Source organism: Octopus sinensis, linkage group LG25 (genome assembly GCF_006345805.1).
Source record: "Octopus sinensis linkage group LG25, ASM634580v1, whole genome shotgun sequence".
Lineage (NCBI taxonomy): Eukaryota > Metazoa > Mollusca > Cephalopoda > Octopoda > Octopodidae > Octopus > Octopus sinensis.
The window spans coordinates 10584379-10608008 of record NC_043021.1 but is presented as its reverse complement, the minus strand read 5'-3'; the positions used below and the strand labels follow the sequence as shown (position 1 = coordinate 10608008).

The following is a 23630-nucleotide window of genomic DNA, read 5'->3' as shown; positions in this document are numbered from 1 at the left end:
CAGTATGTTACTGGTACTTCAGTTTTGTAGATTAGCTCCATGGTATTGGCAGAATGTGAAGTTGGATCGATCCCATAAAGATTTGAACCCAAGACAAAGTGATGTAACATAATCCTGCTAGGAATTCCATCCACCGTTTTAATGATTCTGTTGATAATAATAAAAGCAATCAACTCCGCCCCACCCCATGTTTTTTTTTTTGTTTCTTTTAACTGAAATAAAATAACAGGAAAGAAAACCATACAAAATACATTTTGGGGGGGAAAAAAAAGTGTTGGAGGACCGCTTTTTTTTTTTCCTAAAAAAAAAAAAAATAAAGATTATTTTTAACAAAACCCTCACAAAAAGAATATGACAAACAGTGGGGGAATAAATGGTCATTTTTTAAAGATTAAAATGAAGAAGATGACACAAACCTGTTCCCTAACGAGGTCATGTCGCTCCTCCATTTCTTTCTTCTCAACGGTTGCTTTGCGACTGAGCTCTTCCACCTACAAAATATATACCATTTACCGATAAGATTATTAATGTCACCAACAATGGAAGAAAACAACAAATTTCTCATTCTTTTAGTGAATTAAAACGTTAAATATCACATTACATTCATTAATAATTTTTTGTTTTTGTAAACAGAGCTTTTTATTCTGTAACATCATCATCATCACCACTATTATTATTATTATTATTATTGAGTGAGAGAGTAGAGTATGCCATCAAAGTGACACTGGGGTAAAATATTCGAAGCCCAGTATACCCACCATGACTACCTGTCCAATAAGGGTACACTAGGCACATGCATCATAACCATGTGTGCACTTATCATTATTATTATTGAGTGAGAGAGTAGTGTATGCCATCAAAGTGACATTGGGGTAAAATATATGAAGCCCAGTAAACCCATCGTGACTACCCGTCTGATAAGGGTACATCAAGCACATGCATCACAAACATATTTCCAGACTCTAATTGTGTTTTGACATGGTTTCTAAGGTTGGGTGCCTACCCTTCCTAACACCAACCACTTTACAGGGTGTACTGGGTGATTTTACATACCATCGGTACAGGTGCATTTATGTACCACCAGCATGAGTGCCCTTTATATGGCATTGGCACCTGCAAAGGACATGCCAGCATGTATGGATGGCTGTGAATTTACTTAGCTTGACATGTCTTCTTGAGTACAGCAAATCACAAGTCCCAACCCCTTATCATTTCCCCAGTGAGGCCCAGTGTCCAAAGACCCTTTCTCACTACTTCATCCCATGTCTTCCTGGATCTATCCCCTCCACAGGTTCCCTCCAAAATTAGAGATTGGCACTTCTTTAATAATATAATGAAATTATTGTACACAGTGCTCAGGTGCACCACAAGTGCTTAGGTGCACCACAAGTGCTCAGGTGCACCACAAAGTGCTCAGGTGTCCTCCTCCATATGCATCATGTAACCGAACCATCGGTCTTCTCTCTTGCGCACAACATCTGATGCCTCTTGTACTCAGTTTCCCTCTTAACCTTTAGGCATTCAGACCAGCCACATCTGGCCTAGATATTCTACCTGTTTTATGTTCAAACCAGTTAGATCCAACCTCTCACGCCTACCCTACAATATCCTTCGAAAAATAAGCAATCATATCATGAAAATCTCAAAGCCATAAGATGATGCATGATTAATTCAAAACAATGTGAATAGATAAGCATTATATTTGACAGAATAATCTGAATGCTAAAGGGTTTAACCAGCCATATCAGACCTCTCGCATCTACCCTACAATGTCCTTCTAAAACTATACAATCACATCATTAAAATCTCAAAGCTACAAGATAATGCATAATTAATTCAAAACAATGTGAATAGATAAGCATTATATTTGACAGAATAATCTGAATGCTAAAGGGTTTAACTGGCCATATCTGGCCTCTCACACTTACCCTACAATGTCCTCCTAAACATAAACAATCACCTCATTAAAATCTCAAAGCAATACATGATTAATTCAAAACGATGTGAGTAAATAAGCATCACAATTGACAAAAAGTAATCGGAGTGCTAAATCGGTTTAAGTCAAGTACACTCTGTCGTCTGTGTACACTGACAATATCCATCCAGCAACGGGTGTTAAAACCCAAAGTCCAGTCCCCGAAAAGTACATTTTTTATTGACAGAATTGACTGAAACTAAAAATAGTAAAGTCCCCCACACAAACCCCACGACCACCACTCTTATCACAATACAATAGACTTTGATATCAACTGAAGTTACCGTGTCAGAGACAAGCCTTATCTCACAGACCAAGACATCAAATTACTATTCAACTTGCTACTGGGTACTGTGGTGGTACTCTCAATGACCTGACAATTCGACAATTCCACAAGTGCAGTTTATTGACAGAAATACAGACTGAAGGTAAACCCCTGCTGTACCGTAGTGGAAGGTCATGTAATGACATGTGGTGGTGGTGGTGGTGATAGGAATGGTAATACAATTCAGAGAACTGGGTCCTAGCAAACAATATAAATATATAAAAAAAATATACCCAAATAAATAAATGTATAAAACAACCACAAAAATAATACTGAAAAATAAATATACGTCAAAAAAAAAAAAAGAAAAATGAAAAGATTGTCTTCAATTTTTTGGTTCTTTTGACTGCCAGGTTTGAAGGTGGTAGTGTTAATGTTGGTGATGATGATGACAATAAAGAGAGAATGTAAAAAGATGATGATCATGATGATAAACAAAAGCTTCTCAGCAAAAATTGAAAGAGAAAGGAATAAAACCAGTACAATACAACAACAACAATAATAATAATAATATGAATAATAAATAATAAATATTTTTTTTATAAGTGCTCGAAAAAGAACTAAAAGGCAGCTGAAATATTTTGTGAAATTACAAAGATAAAAGACCACTAAAGAGAACACTAACGAGTTAACGAGTTCTATGCAAAAAAAAAGAAAAGAAAAAAGAAAAGAAAGAAAGAAGCGGAATTCCTCGATTTTGTCCTCTTCGTAAAAACAATTGACGTTCTTAACCTGTTTTACATCCCAAAAAATATGAGTCAACATCATTCATAAATTAGCATAAATTAACATGGAATTTTAATGGAAGGTTCTAATTCAGATCACTTTAAAATAAAGCTTCTATCACTGAAGCAGGGGAATGTTGGGTATTAAAAAGCTTAAAGCAGGATTTTATGGCTGGATGCACTTCCTGTTGACATCTCATACTTAATTTTCAATAAAGACTATCTTTATTCCACAGCTGTTTTGTTTTTCAAAAGTGTAAGTGCCACTCACTGGTCAACATCTGCATCGCTTTGTTCTAGCAGTGATGAGTATGGAGTATATAAACACAGATGTACATTTATGCATGTACATACACATATACGCATGTATATGATGGGCTTCCTGCAGTTTCCATCATCATCATTTAACCCTTTAGAGTTCAGATTATTCTGTTAAATGTAATTCTTTTTCACTCAAATTGTTTTGAATTAATCATGCATTATCTTATAGCTTTGAGGTTTCAATGATGTGATTGTTTATTTCTAGAATGTCAATGTAGGTTAGGTGTGAGAGGCCAGATACCGCCAGTTTGAATATAAAACATGCAGAATATCTGGGCCTGATATGGCCGGTTTAAACACTAAAGGGTTAATGTCTGTTGTCCATGCTGGCATGGGTTGGACGGTTTGACTGGGCTGGCACACTGGAAGGTTGTGCCAGGATCCAATCTGATTTTGCATGGGTTTCTACAGCTGGATGCCCTTCCTAACGCCAACAACTCCGAGTGTATAATGGGTGTTTTTACGTGCCACTAGCATGGGTGCCATTTGCATGACACCAGTATCTGCCACGACTGCGATTTTGTGGGGTCTTCTTCTCACATACAACATAATGCCAAAGGTCTTGGTCATTGCCTCCGTGAGGTCCAATGCTCGAAAGGTGCTCGGCCACTTTGCCTCCATGAGGCCCACAAATTTCCACACAAGACATAGGTTGTCCTGGAGCTAGAATGGACCACACCTAAGGAAATGAGCTCAAAATTATGTGGTTACAAAGAAAACATGTCTGCCACATAGCCATTAGTGTGCCCAAATTCTTTAATTCTTTTACTTGTTTCACTCATTTGATTGCAGCCATGCTGGAGCTTCACCTTGAAAGATGTTTCAGTCTAAGTACTCAACTCCAGGACAGTTTTCATGTATCAAATCCATTCATAAGGATTTGGTCAGCACAAGACTGCACAGAAGACATTTGCCAAGCCCAATGCGCCACATAGTGGGACCGAACTCAGAACCATGTGGTTGGGAAGCAAACTTCTTACCTCACAGCCACGTCTCTCAAAGACACGTGGACACTAGTTGAGTGTATCGGGGCTTTGAGTTTAGCTTGGTGCAGTTATGACTAGTATTAAGCTAAACGATCTTCGTTAAGAGATCCCGGTAATGATTTGTTGTGAGACGATGCGAAAAGAGGATTACCCATTGAAATCCTATAATGTGATTAGGAAGAGATGATATGAAGAGTTTGTTAGGCAAACAGATTAGGCTTTCCTTTTCTTTCTTTTTTTTTCAGACTAAGTGATTTTTTTTATTTCTTCATTCCTAGTGATTGAATCAACACATTGGAGGAGGGGGGAAAGGGTGGTTAGTGATTGGCTGTTGGCTGGTAGTGGAGAGGGGGGGAAACCAGTGTTTAGGATGTAAACAAGGGAAATTGTTGATGAATGTTAACCTAATTTGAACAGAATCTTTCGCCATAGATTCCTGCCCGTTGAGAGAGAGAGAGGGGGGGGAGAAGAGCATGGGAAGGGAGAGAGAGGTAGAGACAGAAAGAGAGGAGATGAGAGAGAGATAGAGAGGAATATGGTAAGGGGGGAGGGGTAAAGAGAAACAAAAAGAGACGAGATGAGGGGGGGTATGAAGAGACAGGAAGAGAGGTGATGAAGGAGGGAAGGAGAATTGAAGGAGGGAAGGAGAGATGAAGGAGGGAAGGAGAGATGAAGGAGGGAAGGAGAGAGGAAGGAAGGGAGAGAGGTAGACAAATCCCATGTAACATAGAAGGGATAAATAGGAGTTAGTAATATATAATCTGTAGGAATGTTATTCTATTACTTATTACACAAACAGATGATGATGGTGGTGGTGGTGGTGGTAGTGGTCATGGCCATGATCATGATGTTAAATACAGTGGTAACTACGGCAACGAAGATGATGGTATTAATTGGTGGTTGTAATAAACAACCTGGAAATTACTAAAATGCAATTATGTCCGCAAAGGTAACAAGGAGAAAGGTGTAAGTCGGATGAACAACCTGTAGCCAAGGCTAGAAATAACCATTTCGGTTGGTGAGCCAAACAAAGTACCCAGTTTGAAAGGCCACCACACAGCCCTTGAGTACCTGTACTAGAGGTTACTCTGTTGTAATTTGCCCACACTAAAATTCCAGGTTCCATTCATTGAGTGGGAGACATCATTGTTGGCTTGGTTTGGCTTCATGCTCTTGATTGATGGGGTTGGGATCATTCCAAGCTAGTGGTCCCAGAGGTGTCATCATTAGTAGAGCCAACCAGGTCTACCAGAGCTGACAGCCCCAAGCCAGCCCCTACGCATCCTCCAACCCTTTAGTCTGAACCATCATAACATAATTTGTGTCATGACCAGACTATCGAATTACAGCTACAGCCTATCCAGTCTATGAGCTTCGGTACAGTTTCCATCAACCAAATTTCACTTAACAAATCCCAAGTCAATGCCCCAGGTGCCAAGCAGTAGGACTGAACCTAGACTCTTATGATTGTGAGGACAACGTCTTTACTACTCAGTCATTCCTAAAAACTTTAAAACTGGCAAGTTGATTTGATCAACAGAACAGCCTGCTCCTGAAATAAATGTGCAAGTGGCTGAGTACTCCACAGACATGCATGCCCTTAACATAGTTCTGAGGGAGATTCAGCATGACATAGAATGCAAGAAAGCTAGCCCCTTTTGAATTACAGGTACTAATAATATTTTGCCAGGTGAGTGGACTGGAGTAATGTAAAATAAAGTGTCTTGCTCAAGGACACAATGTGCACCACCAGGAATCAAACTTACAACCATACAATCATGAGCCAAATACCCTAAACACTGAGCCACATGTCATCACTCTTTGATCATTCCTACATCCATGTTCACACACACAAAAACACATACATGTGCACATACACTTTATATCTACACACATATGCACACACTTTATACATACACTTTACATCTGTGCACACACACGCACAGAAACTTCACACATACACTTTACATCTGTGCGCACACACACACACACACACTTTAAAACATTACACATACAAACACTTTACATCTGTGCACACACACACACACACACTTTAAAACATTACACATACAAACACATTACATCTGTGCACACACATACACACACACTTTAAAACATTACACATACAAACACTTTACATCTGTGCACACACATACACACACACACTTTAAAACATTACACATACAAACACTTTACATCTGTGCACACACACACACACTTTAAAACATTACACATACAAACACTTTACATCTGTGCATACACACACACACACTTTAAAACTTTACACATACAAACATTTACATCTGCACGCAACACACAAATGCTTTACATCTGCATACACACACCCACACACTGTATGTTAGCCTCCAAACGATTTCTTCCTATTTCAAATATTTGCTGTAATGAATGTCTTCTTATCAATCCGCAATGGTCTCCCACTTTCTCTTTCTCCGGCAACCTGACCCCACTCAGGAGAACAATAAACCTTTGCTCTGCCAATGTGACAATAGACTCCTTGTTGACAATACAACACTAATCTCAGTAATTGTGCACATCCATTAAGGCTTCTCCTTGTTAGCCATGTACTCTTCTTCTCTCTTCACCTTTCACTATTCTCTCTCTCACACAGCTGTTGTTCTAGAGAAACTGAAGACATTTGTATAAACACTGACTGGGGTAGGAATTGTCTGGGTGTCTGGTTTAACCTTTTTGGGTACCAGTACAGCCTTTGTTGTTTAAGCCCAGTTAACAATTTTTGGTTATGTCATTTTCACTCAATCCTCTCCTTGTACTTACTTCCCCGTCAGGTCATTATTGTTTATCTCCAGGTCAACTATAATTGAGTAAGGCTATGATCAGAGGCATTCCAGCCATGACCAGCTCATCTTTTTAACACTATGTAGGATTTTCACGCTGTTTTCCATGCTGGCATAGGTTAGATAGCTTCACAGAAACTGGCAGGGGCAAGGGCTGCATCGGGTTCTATGGTCTGTTTTGGCATGGTGTCTATGGCAGGATGCACTTCCTAAACTCAACCACTCTACAGAGTGTACTGGGTGCTTTTTACATGGTACCAGCACCAGTGATTTTTAAGTAGCACCATCAGCAGTGTTTTTTATGTGACACCATCAGCAGTGCTTTTTAAGTGGCACCATCACCAGTGCTTTTTATGTGGCACCATCAGCAGTGCTTTTTATGTGGCACCATCAGCAGTGCTTTTTAAGTGGCACCATCACCAGTGCTTTTTATGTGACACCATCAGCAGTGTTTTTTATGTGGCACCATCAGCAGTGTTTTTTATGTGACACCATCAGCAGTGCTTTTTAAGTGGCACCATCACCTGTGCTTTTTATGTGGCACCATCACCAGTGCTTTTTAAGTGGCACCATCACCAGTGCTTTTTATGTGGCACCATCAGCAGTGCTTTTTATGTGGCACCATCAGCAGTGTTTTTTATGTGACACCATCAGCAGTGCTTTTTAAGTGGCACCATCACCTGTGCTTTTTATGTGGCACCATCACCAGTGCTTTTTATGTGGCACCATCACCAGTGCTTTTTATGTGGCACCATCAGCAGTGCTTTTTATGTGGCACCATCAGCAGTGCTTTTTATGTGGCACCATCACCAGTGCTTTTTATGTGGCACCATCAGCAGTGCTTTTTATGTGGCACCATCAGCAGTGCTTTTTATGTGGCACCATCAGCAGTGCTTTTTATGTGGCACCATCAGCAGTGCTTTTTATGTGGCACCATCAGCAGTGCTTTTTATGTGGCACCATCAGCAGTGCTTTTTAAGTGGCACCATCACCAGTGCTTTTTATGTGGCACCATCAGCAGTGCTTTTTATGTGGCACCATCAGCAGTGCTTTTTATGTGGCACCATCAGCAGTGCTTTTTATGTGGCACCATCAGCAGTGCTTTTTATGTGGCACCATCAGCAGTGCTTTTTATGTGGCACCATCACCAGTGCTTTTTATGTGGCACCATCACCAGTGCTTTTTATGTGGCACCATCACCAGTGCTTTTTATGTGGCACCATCAGCAGTGCTTTTTATGTGGCACCATCACCAGTGCTTTTTATGTGGCACCATCACCAGTGCTTTTTATGTGGCACCATCACCAGTGCTTTTTATGTGGCACCATCAGCAGTGCTTTTTATGTGGCACCATCACCAGTGCTTTTTATGTGGCACCATCATCAGTGCTTTTTATGTGGCACCATCACCAGTGCTTTTTATGTGGCACCATCACCAGTGCTTTTTATGTGGCACCATCAGCAGTGCTTTTTATGTGGCACCATCACCTGTGCTTTTTATGTGGCACCATCAGCAGTGCTTTTTATGTGGCACCATCAGCAGTGCTTTTTATGTGGCACCATCAGCAGTGTTTTTTATGTGGCACCATCACCAGTGCTTTTATGTGGCACCATCAGCAGTGCTTTTTATGTGGCACCATCAGCAGTGCTTTTTATGTGGCACCATCAGCAGTGCTTTTTATGTGGCACCATCAGCAGTGTTTTTTATGTGGCACCATCACCAGTGCTTTTATGTGGCACCATCACCAGTGCTTTTTATGTGGCACCATCAGCAGTGCTTTTTATGTGGCACCATCAGCAGTGCTTTTTATGTGGCACCATCACCAGTGCTTTTTAAGTGGCACCATCACCAGTGCTTTTTATGTGGCACCATCAGCAGTGCTTTTTATGTGGCACCATCAGCAGTGCTTTTTAAGTGGCACCATCACCAGTGCTTTTTATGTGGCACCATCAGCAGTGCTTTTTATGTGGCACCATCAGCAGTGCTTTTTAAGTGGCACCATCACCTGTGCTTTTTATGTGGCACCATCAGCAGTGCTTTTTATGTGGCACCATCAGCAGTGCTTTTTAAGTGGCACCATCACCAGTGCTTTTTATGTGGCACCATCAGCAGTGCTTTTTATGTGGCACCATCAGCAGTGCTTTTTATGTGGCACCATCAGCAGTGCTTTTTATGTGGCACCATCAGCAGTGCTTTTTATGTGGCACCATCAGCAGTGCTTTTTATGTGGCACCATCACCAGTGCTTTTTATGGCACCATCAGCAGTGCTTTTTAAGTGGCACCATCAGCAGTGCTTTTTATGTGGCACCATCACAGTGCTTTTTATGTGGCACCATCAGCAGTGCTTTTTATGTGGCACCATCAGCAGTGCTTTTTATGTGGCACCATCAGCAGTGCTTTTTATGTGGCACCATCAGCAGTGCTTTTTATGTGGCACCATCACCTGTGCTTTTTATGTGGCACCATCAGCAGTGCTTTTTATGTGGCACCATCACAGTGCTTTTTAGTGGCACCATCACCAGTGCTTTTTATGTGGCACCATCACCATGTTTTTTATGTGACACCATCAGCAGTGCTTTTTATGTGGCACCATCAGCAGTGCTTTTATGTGGCACCATCAGCAGTGCTTTTTAAGTGGCACCATCAGCAGTGCTTTTTATGTGGCACCATCAGCAGTGCTTTTTATGTGGCACCATCACCAGTGCTTTTTATGTGGCACCATCACCAGTGCTTTTTATGTGGCACCATCACCAGTGCTTTTTATGTGGCACCATCAGCAGTGCTTTTTAAGTGGCACCATCACCAGTGCTTTTTATGTGCACCATCAGCAGTGCTTTTTATGTGCACCATCAGCAGTGCTTTTTATGTGGCACCATCACAGTGCTTTTTATGTGGCACCATCAGCAGTGCTTTTATGTGGCACCATCAGCAGTGCTTTTTATGTGGCACCATCAGCAGTGCTTTTTATGTGGCACCATCACCAGTGCTTTTTATGTGGCACCATCACCTGTGCTTTTTATGTGCACCATCACAGTGCTTTTTATGTGGCACCATCAGCAGTGCTTTTTTATGTGGCACCATCAGCAGTGCTTTTATGTGCACCCATCACCAGTGCAGATTTTTATGTGGCACCATCACCAGTGCTTTTTATGTGGCACCATCACCAGTGCTTTTTATGTGGCACCATCAGCAATGCTTTTTATGTGGCACCATCAGCAGTGCTTTTTATGTGGCACCTCATCAGTGCTTTTTAAGTGGCACCATCACCAGTGCTTTTTATGTGGCACCATCAGCAGTGTTTTTTATGTGACACCATCAGCAGTGCTTTTTATGTGGCACCATCAGCAGTGCTTTTTATGTGGCACCATCAGCAGTGCTTTTTATGTGGCACCATCAGCAGTGCTTTTTATGTGGCACCATCAGCAGTGCTTTTTATGTGGCACCATCAGCAGTGCTTTTTATGTGGCACCATCAGCAGTGCTTTTTATGTGGCACCATCAGCAGTGCTTTTTATGTGGCACCATCAGCAGTGCTTTTTATGTGACACCATCACCAGTGCTTTTTATGTGGCACCATCAGCAGTGCTTTTTATGTGGCACCATCAGCAGTGCTTTTTATGTGGCACCATCAGCAGTGCTTTTTAAGTGGCACCATCACCAGTGCTTTTTATGTGGCACCATCAGCAGTGTTTTTTATGTGACACCATCAGCAGTGCTTTTATGTGGCACCATCACAGTGCTTTTTATGTGGCACCATCAGCAGTGCTTTTTATGTGGCACCATCAGCAGTGCTTTTTATGTGGCACATCATCACAGTGCTTTTTATGTGGCACCATCAGCAGTGCTTTTTATGTGGCACCATCAGCAGTGCTTTTTAAGTGGCACCATCATCACCGTGCTTTTTTATGTGGCACCATCAGCAGTGTTTTTTATGTGACACCATCAGCAGTGCTTTTTATGTGGCACCATCACCTGTGCTTTTTATGTGGCACCATCAGCAGTGCTTTTTGTGGCACCATCAGCAGTGCTTTTTAAGTGGCACCATCACCTGTGCTTTTTATGTGGCACCATCAGCAGTGCTTTTTATGTGGCACCATCAGCAGTGTTTTTTATGTGACACCATCAGCAGTGCTTTTTATGTGGCACCATCAGCAGTGTTTTTTATGTGGCACCATCACCTGTGCTTTTTATGTGGCACCATCACCAGTGCTTTTTATGTGGCACCATCAGCAGTGTTTTTTATGTGGCACCATCAGCAGTGTTTTTTATGTGACACCATCAGCAGTGCTTTTTATGTGGCACCATCAGCAGTGCTTTTTATGTGGCACCATCAGCAGTGTTTTTTATGTGACACCATCAGCAGTGCTTTTTATGTGGCACCATCAGCAGTGCTTTTTATGTGGCACCATCAGCAGTGTTTTTTATGTGACACCATCAGCAGTGCTTTTTATGTGGCACCATCAGCAGTGTTTTTTATGTGACACCATCAGCAGTGCTTTTTATGTGGCACCATCAGCAGTGCTTTTTATGTGGCACCATCAGCAGTGCTTTTTATGTGGCACCATCAGCAGTGCTTTTTATGTGGCACCATCAGCAGTGCTTTTTATGTGGCACCATCAGCAGTGCTTTTTATGTGGCACCATCAGCAGTGCTTTTTAAGTGGCACCATCACCAGTGCTTTTTATGTGGCACCATCAGCAGTGCTTTTTATGTGGCACCATCAGCAGTGCTTTTTATGTGGCACCATCAGCAGTGCTTTTTAAGTGGCACCATCACCAGTGCTTTTTATGTGGCACCACAGCAGTGCTTTTTATGTGCACACATCAGCAGTGCTTTTTATGTGACACCATCAGCAGTGCTTTTTATGTGACACCATCACCAGTGCTTTTTATGTGGCACCATCATCAGTGCTTTTTATGTGGCACCATCACCAGTGCTTTTTATGTGGCACCATCACCAGTGCTTTTTATGTGGCACCATCAGCAGTGTTTTTTATGTGACACCATCAGCAGTGCTTTTTATGTGGCACCATCAGCAGTGTTTTTTATGTGACACCATCAGCAGTGCTTTTTATGTGGCACCATCAGCAGTGCTTTTTATGTGGCACCATCAGCAGTGCTTTTTATGTGGCACCATCAGCAGTGCTTTTATGTGGCACCATCAGCAGTGCTTTTTTATGTGGCACCATCAGCAGTGTTTTTTATGTGTGACACCATCAGCAGTGCTTTTTAATGGCACACATCACCAGTGCTTTTTATGTGGCACCATCACAGTGTTTTTTATGTGACACCATCAGCAGTGTTTTTTATGTGACACCATCAGCAGTGCTTTTTATGTGACACCATCAGCAGTGCTTTTTAAGTGGCACCATCAGCAGTGCTTTTATGTGGCACCATCAGCAGTGCTTTTTATGTGGCACCATCAGCAGTGCTTTTATGTGGCACCATCAGCAGTGCTTTTTATGTGGCACCATCAGCAGTGTTTTTTATGTGACACCATCAGCAGTGTTTTTTATGTGACACCATCAGCAGTGCTTTTTATGTGGCACCATCAGCAGTGCTTTTTAAGTGGCACCATCAGCAGTGCTTTTTATGTGACACCATCAGCAGTGCTTTTTATGTGGCACCATCAGCAGTGCTTTTTAAGTGGCACCATCACCAGTGCTTTTTATGTGGCACCATCACCAGTGCTTTTTATGTGGCACCATCAGCAGTGCTTTTTATGTGGCACCATCAGCAGTGCTTTTTAAGTGGCACCATCAGCAGTGCTTTTTATGTGGCACCATCAGCAGTGCTTTTATGTGGCACCATCAGCAGTGCTTTTTATGTGGCACCATCACCTGTGCTTTTTATGTGGCACCATCAGCAGTGCTTTTTATGTGGCACCATCACCAGTGCTTTTTATGTGGCACCATCAGCAGTGCTTTTTAAGTGGCACCATCACCAGTGCTTTTTAAGTGGCACCATCACCAGTGCTTTTTATGTGGCACCATCAGCAGTGCTTTTTATGTGGCACCATCAGCAGTGCTTTTTATGTGGCACCATCAGCAGTGCTTTTTATGTGGCACCATCAGCAGTGCTTTTATGTGGCACCATCAGCAGTGCTTTTTATGTGGCACCATCACCTGTGCTTTTTATGTGGCACCATCAGCAGTGCTTTTTATGTGGCACCATCAGCAGTGCTTTTTATGTGGCACCATCAGCAGTGCTTTTTATGTGGCACCATCACCAGTGCTTTTTATGTGGCACCACACCAGTGCTTTTTGAGTGGCACCATCACCAGTGCTTTCTGAGTGACACCAGTACTCATACTGGTTACATTTCTCTGTGTGTGTGTGTGTGTGTGTGTGTGTGTGTGTGTGTGTGTGTTTTAAGACTGTAAGGAACAATTTGAAGATTTATCTTGTTCTTTATAGCAGATCAAGCCAAAACATAGAAGCTTTCCCATAGGCCAACCGATAGAGACAGTTTGACACATCTCACTTGCTTGGAGTTTGGTTGTGACCAGTGTTTCCTTTCTTATGACCATGAGTTATGATTTCTTTCTCCTCTTCCACTACACTTCTCCTGTCTTGGAGACCCTATGTGCTGGCTGACCTGCCTCCTCTCACCCAGTCACCACACCAAAACAATATTTTTTCTGGATGGTCCTAGATAAACAGCGCTATATTTATTTTGTGTAGGATTCTTTAGCATTGAAAATACAAATGTTATTATTTGTGCAGTTTGGTAAATATTGGTAAAACAACTAAGAAAACACAATGTCCCGTGTAATTTGGTGTGTGAGCAGGCAAAGGAGGGCTAGTGTTCACTTCTTGCTACTTTGACAACACATGAAAGACTCACTGTCATTTGACATCCATTTTCCATGCTGGAATGGGTTGGACAGTCTGACAGGGGCCAACAAGCCAGAGGACAGTGCTAAGCTCCAATATCTGCTGTGACATGAATTCTATAGCCGGATGCCCTTCTTAATGCCAACCACTTCAGAGTGAACCAGATGCTTTTTTTATGTGCCAGTGGCACATAAAAAGCACCATCTGAACATGGCCGATACCAGCGCTGCGTTGACTGGCTTTCGTGCCAGTGGCAGAAAAAAAACACAAATCGATTGTGGCTGTTGCCAGCCTCCCCTGGCACCTGTGCCGGCGGCACGCAAAAAGCACCCACTACACTCATGGAGTGGTTGGTGTTAGGAAGGGCATCCAGCTGTAGAAACACTGCCAGATCAGATTGGAGCCTGGTGCAGCCTCCTGGCTTCCCAGACCCTGGTCGAACTGTCCAACCCATGCTAGCATGGAAAACAGATGTTAAACGATGATGATGATGATTGTACACAACTTCTATGGCTCCTGATATCAGGATTAGAGATAACAACATTATCATTTTCATGACTATTAACCTCATATTAACTGTGTATATTTACCATAGTTATGATGTAGGAAATTGTATGATGTTTGTGAACAAATTGTGATGTTGCATGCAAGTGATACCTTATCAGCAAAGATGGAGCAAAGAAAGGAAAGAAATGAAACATACTCCACTGGGTAAGCAATCTTAGTACATGCATAGACGTGGATGCGCAATTGAGCTGAAGGAGAACCTGAGTGTCAAAGGAATGAAAAAGATCACACACACACTTTATATGTCCATACCAATGGCATTGGTATACTCTTTTACTCTTTTACTTGTTTCAGTCATCTTGACTGCAGCCATGCTGGACCACCGCCTTTAGTCAAGAAAATCGACCCCAGGACTTATTCTTTGTTAGTCTAGTAAAAACAGATAAAGGCAGGACAAGTGAGACCATAACCCGTGGCTTTCTACATGGGATGGAGCCAGCCTACGTATGCATACCTTCCCTTCTTGGGACACAAAACTCTACTTGTGAAGACCTGTTGAGGCAAGTGAGGATCAGAATCGAAATCGATCAATGGAAATTGCAGATGTGTTACCAGTGCCGGTGGCATGTAAGAGAACCATCCGTTCGTGACCATTGCCAGCGCCGCCCCGACTGGCCTCGTGCCGGTGGCACGTAAAAAGCACCATCCGTTCATGTCCATTGCCAGCCTTGCCTGGCCCCCGTGCCGGTGGCACATAAAAAGCATCATCCGTTCGTGGCCGTTTGCCAGCTCTGTCTGGCACCTGTGCGGGTGGCACGTAAAAAGCACCCACTACACTCACGGAGTGGTTGGCGTTAGGAAGGGCATCCAGCCGTAGAAACACTGCCAGATCTGACTAGGCCTGATGAAGCCTTCCGGCTTCACAGACCCCAGTTGAACCGTCCAACCCATGCTAGCATGGAAAACGGACACTAAACGATGATGATGATGATGATGATGATGAAATGCCGAAAATTGACATATAAACTCCTCAGTAGCTGTTTTTGAAAGTATATGCTTTGGATGAGCTTACTCGCCGCATCCTGAAAAAGACAAACTGGGTGAAGACAAGTTAACTCGTCTTTGCCAGGAAAGGGGTTAACGATGACTTATCTTAAACAGACTTAATTACCGAACTTCCTTCTAAAAGTTTGTTTTGTCTGAAAATGTACTTAATTCTGGAACGCAGTAGAATACTTATGTAGAATTAAATATGGAGTGAGTGAAAAATAAATATTAGTAGACGACAAATATTTTGTTAATTTTGTGTTTCAATTGGCAAGTATACATAACTCTAGACATTTCACTTGTCTTTCAAAGACCCTCAAGACAAAAGTAGCTTCTCAGTAACTTGTTAAAATGTTGACTGGCAATCTGCTAAGTGTATATGCATAAATAACGTATATTTGTTGGAACTAGGAAAGAAAAGAGAAAAAAGCAAAAATACTAGTAATTCATCATCATTATCATCATTTTAACATCCACTTTTCCATGCTTGCATGGGTTGGACAGAGTTTAATGAGGCAGATTTTCTATGGTGGGGTGCCTTTCCTGTCAACAAACCTCACCTACTTCTAAGCAAAGCCATATTTGCCACATACATGGAAATGGCTAACGCTGCTTGTATTACAGGAAATCATTTACAACTATCATTCAATGCCAAGACAAGGAGACATAAACATACACAACCCATATCTATATAGGTAAGAAGTTCAGTTCCCAACTACATGGTCCCAGGTTCAGTTCCATGGCATGGCACCTTGGGCAGGTGTCTTCTACAATAGCCTTGGGCCAACCAAGGGCCATGCAGTGGGATTGAACACAAGACTATGTGGTTGGGAACTTCTTAGCACACAACCACTGTTAATAATTTTTTAATAGTTTATAATAACATCAGCCATGCACCATTTGAATGTAGCCAATGCCAGTGGCATATAAGAAGCACTGTTTGAGTGTGGTCAATGCCAGTGTCACCTGTATGGCTCCCATGCTAGTGGCACGCAAAAAACACCATTTGAGCATGATTGATGCCAGTGCTGCCTGACTGGCACCTGTGCTGGTGGCACATAAAAAGCATCATCCGAGCATAGTTGGTGCCAGTGCTCCCTGACTGGCTCCCATGCCGGTGGCATGTAAAAAGCACCATTCACGGGTGGTTGATTTCAGTGCTGCCTGACTGGCCCCCATGCTGGTGGCACGTCAAAAGCACCCACTACACTCTTGGAGTTGTTGATGTTAGGAAGGGCATCCAGCTGTGGAAACTTAGCCAGATCAAATTGGAGCCTGGTGCAGCCTCCTGTCTTGCCAGTCCTCAAGTCAAACTGTCCAACCCATGCCAGCATGGAAAGCAGACATTAAACGACGATGATGATGATGATGATATTCCAAGCTTTAAATGCATTACTTTCACTCACTCACTCACTTATTATTCAGCATACTGATGGCATCTCAGAATTGGTTTAATATTTAAAACAACTTTTCATTCATCAAATGTAGCCGTTTGACTTCCAGGCAGTTATGACAGTTAAACATCCAACACAGAGAGAAAAATATTAAGCACGAATGAATAGCATTGAAACTGCACTAACATCCTTGACATTTCCCATCCTACAAACTATTTTAACGCTTCCGGTATCATGCTAAATGTTAACACTAACTTAATTAATGCTTGTCATGCAGATGGTGATGCTGAACCATTATCAGTTGGTTTAACACAGCAACGTGGCAGGCACTTGGGGCCAGACTCTTCAGTCTTAAGATACCCACCTCCTCCTTTTGCTACCAGTCTCTGAGAGAAGTTCTATAAAGGGTCATGGACACTGCTTTCTCCCTTCCCACTCATTGAAGCTCCACTTTATCATTCATCATTCGAGACTAACAGAATATATTCTGAGAACTGTCATCATCATCATTTAATGTCAATTTTCTATGCTGGCATGGGTTGGATGGTATCATGGGAGCTGGCAAGTTCTACTGAGCGATTTGGCATGTTTTCAATGACTGGACGCCCTTCCTAATGCCAACCACTTTGCAGATGGACTGGGGGCCTTTTTTTGTTTTTTTACATGGCACCAGCACCTATGGGGGTTACCAAATAATTTAGAAGATGAGAGCCCTGAGATGAATGGGAGGCACAGTATTGAGGAAGGTGGCTTTGTGCCAGACAAGAGGTCAGAGTATGAGCAGAAGGACAGAAATAGGGGTCTTGCAGTAAAGGAGAGATAGATGGCTACCCCAGTAGGGCAGAAAAGAGAGAGAAAGAGAGAGAGAGTAAGGAGAAGAGAGAAAAAGGAAAGACAAGATGATGAAGATGAGACGGGGGGGGTTACACTCAGGTTATGCAGGGGGGGATATAAATGGAGTGGAACCAAGGATTGGATAGGGTGAGTGGGTGGGTAAGTTTGCAAGATTGCGAAAGGAGATTGAGAGGTGGAGGGGAGGGAATGTAAAGAGTAGACAGAAACAGAGGTAAAGGGGGTTGTTGGGATACACCATGGGGAAGAGACTCGACAGGGGAGACTAGGTGGAAGAGGGGAGGGGTAGAGACAAACAAGGACAGACAAACGGATTAAGTCGATTATATTGACCCCAGTGCGTAACTGGTACTTATTTAATCAACCCCGTAAGGATGAAAGGTAAAGTCAACCTTGGCGGAATTTGAACTCAGACCGTTGCGGCAGACGAAATACCGCTAAGCATTTCACCCGGCATGCTAACATTTCTGCTGGCTTGACACACAGAATTTCTACTGGAACCTTTTCTACATATTTAGCAGAACTATTCTTCTGAAGGGCTTTGTAATTCATCCGCTTTCCTGCTTACTAGTAATAATATATATATCACCGTGATCGACCAGGCTATCAGATGTTGCTACACATCGCTGGTCACAATGCGCTTCGCATTGTTTTAGCCTTCAAATGACACCACCCCGCTGGCTAAGAAAGAGTGAGAGAAAGTTGTAGCGAAAGAGTACAGCAGGGATCGCCACCACCCCCTGCCGGAGCCTTGTGGAGCTTTTAGGTGTTTTCGCTCAATAAACACTCACAACGCCTGGTCTGGGAATCGAAACCGCGATCCTACGACCGCGAGTCCGCTGCCCTAACCACAGGGCCACTGTGCCTCCACAATATATATATACAGGAGATTAATGTAGTAATAGAACATGGTGCCCCAGCTTCACCATGGTGCAGTGGCTGAAACCAGTAACAAAACTACTGGGGTCAAGAACACGACCAAAAGGAAATGGAGCGAGGTGGGGACAGGAGTTGAAGGACACAGAGAGAGAGGTGAAGATAAAGACAGAGAAGGTAGTGTGGTAAGGTTCTTCAGGTATAGCAACAGTGAAACTTTGTAAAGAGAGAGTTGTGGTGGTGGTGGCCAGATAGTAGTATACTGCAACTAAGGGGTTGGTGGTGACTGTAGTGGTTAGGTAACAGTGCACTGCAACGAAGGCAACCAACGATGCCCCTTATTGGAATATTGTTATTACTCGCAGTTGTTGTTGTTGTTTGTTTTCATTCTTGCTGTCTTTGTTTTTGTTGTTGTCAATGCTGCTGCTGCTGTTTGTTGTTGTTGTCTAAATTGTTGTTGCTGCTGTTGCTATTCCTTAGTCTTTAAACTTGTAGAGGTGGGGAGGAGGGTTGTTGGTGGCAGTGAAGCAGAAGTGTCTTTTGCATACCACACCAGATTGTTGTTGTTGTTGTTGTTGTTGTTACAAAAACCAAGATAGTGAATGGGACTTAGGTATGTTAGCCTTGTTGTTGTTATTACTCATCCACAGAATCCTTTTACTTCCACTGAAAGCACACACACACACACACACACACATCTCCCTCTATCCACCTCCTTTTTTTTTTCCTGTATAATTTTCTTTTCCTCTAAGTACCAGAAATTCCATTGAGGCAGTTTCTTCTTTGAATCTTTTCCATTTGATTAAGCAACTTTACATCCTCACATCACCACCACAAACAGGAGCAACACTCCCTACTGCCACCCCCACTACCATTGTGTCTACAATTGCTTCTCTACTACCTCTTCCAACATACCATTGCCACCACCACCACTACCAAACCACCATCTCTATCATTGCCCAACTTCTACCTATACTACAATACCACTGGTTCTACCACCACAGCCATACTACTACCTCCACCATCATCGCCCTACCACAACTGCTACTACTACCTCCACTACTGATTCCACCAACCATTTCTTCATCAATCAACACCACTCACTTGCTAGAGCCAGCACCACTTTTAGCAAACTTCACCTCTCCAAGCCAAAAATAAAAACAAACAAAATAAGAATCTCTACACAGGTGTAGGATTGGCTGTGTGGTAAGTGGCTTGTTTACGAACCACATGGTTCTGGGTTCAGTCCCACTGCTTGGCACCATGGGCAAGTGTCTTCTACTATAGCCTTGGGCCGACCAAAGCCTTATGAGTGGATTTGGTAGATGGAAACTGAAAGAAGCCCATCGTATATATGTATATGTGTGTGTGTGTGTTTGTGTGTCTGTGTTTGTGCCCCCAACATTGCTTGAAAACTCATGCTGGTGTGTTTACATCCCCATAACTTAGCGGTTCGGCAAAAGAGGCTGATAGAATAAGTCCTGGGGTCGATTTGTTCGACTAAAAGTCAGTGCCCCGGCATGGCCAGTCAAATGACTGAAACAAGTAAAAGAGTATGTTTGTTCAACCTTCAAGAAATACCAGCCAAATCTCCCTCAAATTACACACTACCACCTTGAAAAAACAAAAACAGGAAGAACACATTTGATAATGCAATCCTAGATGCCATGAAAAACATGAGGTCATGGATGGAATGCCTTTGATCTGAGCTATCAATTACTATCAATACCGCTACTTCTACTACCACTCTACCATTGCCTCCACTAACACCACTGTTATCAATACAACCAGCATCCCCTCTATAATTATTTCTACGTATCCATCATTTACCATCGTTTTTTTTACGTTTCCTCATCACCACCATCAATATCCTCATCAGAACCAGCCTCATCATCATCGTAATAATCACCATCAACGCCTTTGGTGTATTTTCCTTCTCACATTCTTTCGTATTTCGACTTGCTCAACTGCATAATGAAATGTGAATCCCTTGAAATGACAGGGTTTTTAGAACTCGTTGTTACTGACCCCTGTTTCCCCTGTTACACTGAGAGTTGGCAGGCTCACGGGTGTTGGACAGAATTTGTTGAGATGAGTTTTCTATAGTTGGATGCCCTTCCTGTTGCTGACCCTCGCCTGTTTCAAAGTAAGATAACATTTTCTCACGACCAGACATGTTTTCATGGAAGATTGGAAATGAAGGTCGTAACTTGCATATTGGTGACACTCAATCACAAATATCATGTAATGTCAAGGCAATGACACACAAACACACACACACATGCATACACATATATAGATATATGTAAATATTGAACAATGAGAATGAGTGATCAACATTGGTGGATAAAGATTCTTTTGTAAGTTTTAATCCAAAATGGAGACAAACACCAATATTCTATGGGATAGGCTAGATAATTGCTAAGGGTTTATTTAACATGAAACAAACGGTAGCCTTAATCCACAAATGTGTGTGTATGTGTGTACACATATATACACACACATAGACATATTTCAGTTTCTGTTTGCCAAATCCACTCATAAGGCTTCGGTTGATCCGGGGCTACAGTAGGAGACACTTGCCAAAGGTGTCACAGAGTAAGACTGAACCCGGAACTATGTAGTTGGGAAGTAAACTTCTTACCACACAGCCACACCTACAACAACAATAACAACAACTAGCCATACTAGTAAAACAAGCCTTACCACCATCACAAATACTTCTACCACAACAACAGAGACGGGTGGCAATTATATACTGAGACAGAATTGATTTCAGTGATGCTTCCTTGAATGAAATATCTGAAATATTTATAGAGAGGGGAGGAGGAGAGGGAGAAAGGAGAGCAGTATGGAAGAGTAAGATAGAAGATAGGGGTGGTAGGGAGAGATGGATATAAAGAGGAGGAGGAGGTGGGAATATGAAGAAGGGGAGATGAAGAAGGTTATAAAGAAGAGGGAGAAGAGGAGGAGAAGAGAGATTATTAGATAAAAGTCACAGGGCTTATGAAAAGATAAAGTTAATCAGATAAAAAAGGAAGAGAGAGAAGAGAACAGAAGGGTGTAGGGGGAGAGAGAGAGAAAGAGAGTGTGTGTGTGTGTGTGTGTGATAATATTAAAGACAATATGAAGGTTTACAAGAGTTATACAGAGAGGGGGGAGGGAGAGAGTTGAAAAAAAGAATGTTCTCAGTAAAGCATGGAAGGACAGAAAGAGGGAAAGGCTAAGGGAATGAGAAAGAAAGAAAAAGGAGTGATAGACAGAGGTAAGAAGAGAAAGAAAGGATTAAGGATCTTGAGGGTGTGTTTGAGATACCAGAAAGAGAGGCATAAGAGTCAAGATAGTGTGTGTGTGTGTGTGGAGGGGATGTGATTTTATTGATTTCCAGTTGGTGATCAGAGTCAACAACAACAACAACAACAGCACTTGATAATGTCAGATGTTATTATAGGCTTAGAACTTAAAGGACACTCCTTGTATGCAGGTTGTATAGACATTTATACATTGATATTTGGAAATGTATATATACATACACAAATCATCATGCCTTTCCACACACAAAAAAACACTATATATATATACTCTTTTACTTGTTTCAGTCATTTGACTGCAGCCTTGCTGGAGCACCGCCTTTAGTGGAGCAAATCAACCCCGGGACTTATTCTTTGTAAGCCCAGTACTTATTCTATCGATCTCCAGCATCGGTTATCAAACAATGCTAGGGGGACAAACACACACACATACATACATATATATACGACAGGCTTCTTTCAGTTTCCGTCTACCAAATCCACTCACAAGGCGTTGGTCGGCCCAGGGCTATAGCAGAAGACACTTGCCCAAGATGCCACGCACTGGGACTGAACCCGGAACCATGTGGTTGGTTAGCAAGCTACTTACCACACAGCCACTCCGGCGCCTATATATATATATATATATATATATATATATATATATAAATAATTATTTTAATTATGAACATAATTATAATTAGGGCTTAGCAAAATTGCTTCACCACATACCAAAATTTAGAAATAGCAGTTAAATACTATTGTACTACCATAAGATATCTCCCAGATAGCAATACCTTCAACTCACACAGGCGAAGAGGAAAAAAATAATGAAGACACACACATAGATATATATACATAAACTTATGGATGGATGGATAGATAGACAGGCAGGCTTCTTTTAGTTTCAGTTTACCAAATCCACTCATAAGGCTTTGGTCGGCCCAAGGCTCTAGCAGAAGACACTTGCCCAAGGTGACATACAGTAGGACTGAACCTGGAACCATGTGGTTGGGAAGCAAGCTTCTTAGCACTCAGCCATGCCGGTCAGTTAAACTATCATCAGGTAGTGCTACGATGGTTTAGCCATCCAAAACTTCAAAGTTACTGTCAACAGTATCCTTGTTATGAATAATAAATTTGTACTCTACAAAAGTGTAGGGTAACCCGTCAGATTCATGTAAAATTGTTTTTATCATAACTGAAAATAAAAACTCAGTGTGTGTGTGTGTATAAATACACACACCCATATAAATAGACACAAGCATGCTGAGTGGTAAGAAGCTTGCTTCCCAACCACATGGTTCCAGGTTCAGTCCCACTGTGGGGAACCTTGGGCAAGTGTCTTCTACTATAGCCTCAGACCAACCAAAGCCTTGTGAGTGGATTTGGTAGATGGAAACTGAAAGAAGCCTATTGTGTATATATATATATATTATATATATATATATATATATATATATATATATATATATATATATATATATATATATGTGCATGTATGTATATATAATTGTTTCTGTGGTTTGTCCCACCCACCCTTTACCCTACTGTTGCTTGACAACTGATGCTGGTGTGTTTATGTCCACGTAACTTAGCAGTTCAGCAAAAATACCAATAGAATAAGCCCTGGGGTTGATTTCTTCACTTAACACCCTTTAAGGCAATGCTCCAGCATGGAC

General features: G+C 42.1%; 1 protein-coding gene across 5 annotated transcripts in view; it reads right to left on the bottom strand.

Annotated features, from left to right (window-relative positions):
• LOC115224576 (arf-GAP with coiled-coil, ANK repeat and PH domain-containing protein 2-like) overlaps nucleotides 1–23630 on the bottom strand; it is a 310532-nt gene that overhangs the window by 129592 nt on the left and 157310 nt on the right. For all 5 annotated transcript variants that reach the window (XM_036513288.1, XM_036513289.1, XM_036513290.1 and 2 more), the window contains exon 11: nucleotides 417–491. In XM_036513288.1, the coding sequence (XP_036369181.1) occupies nucleotides 417–491 (75 nt within the window). The remainder of the gene's footprint in view (nucleotides 1–416; nucleotides 492–23630) is intronic.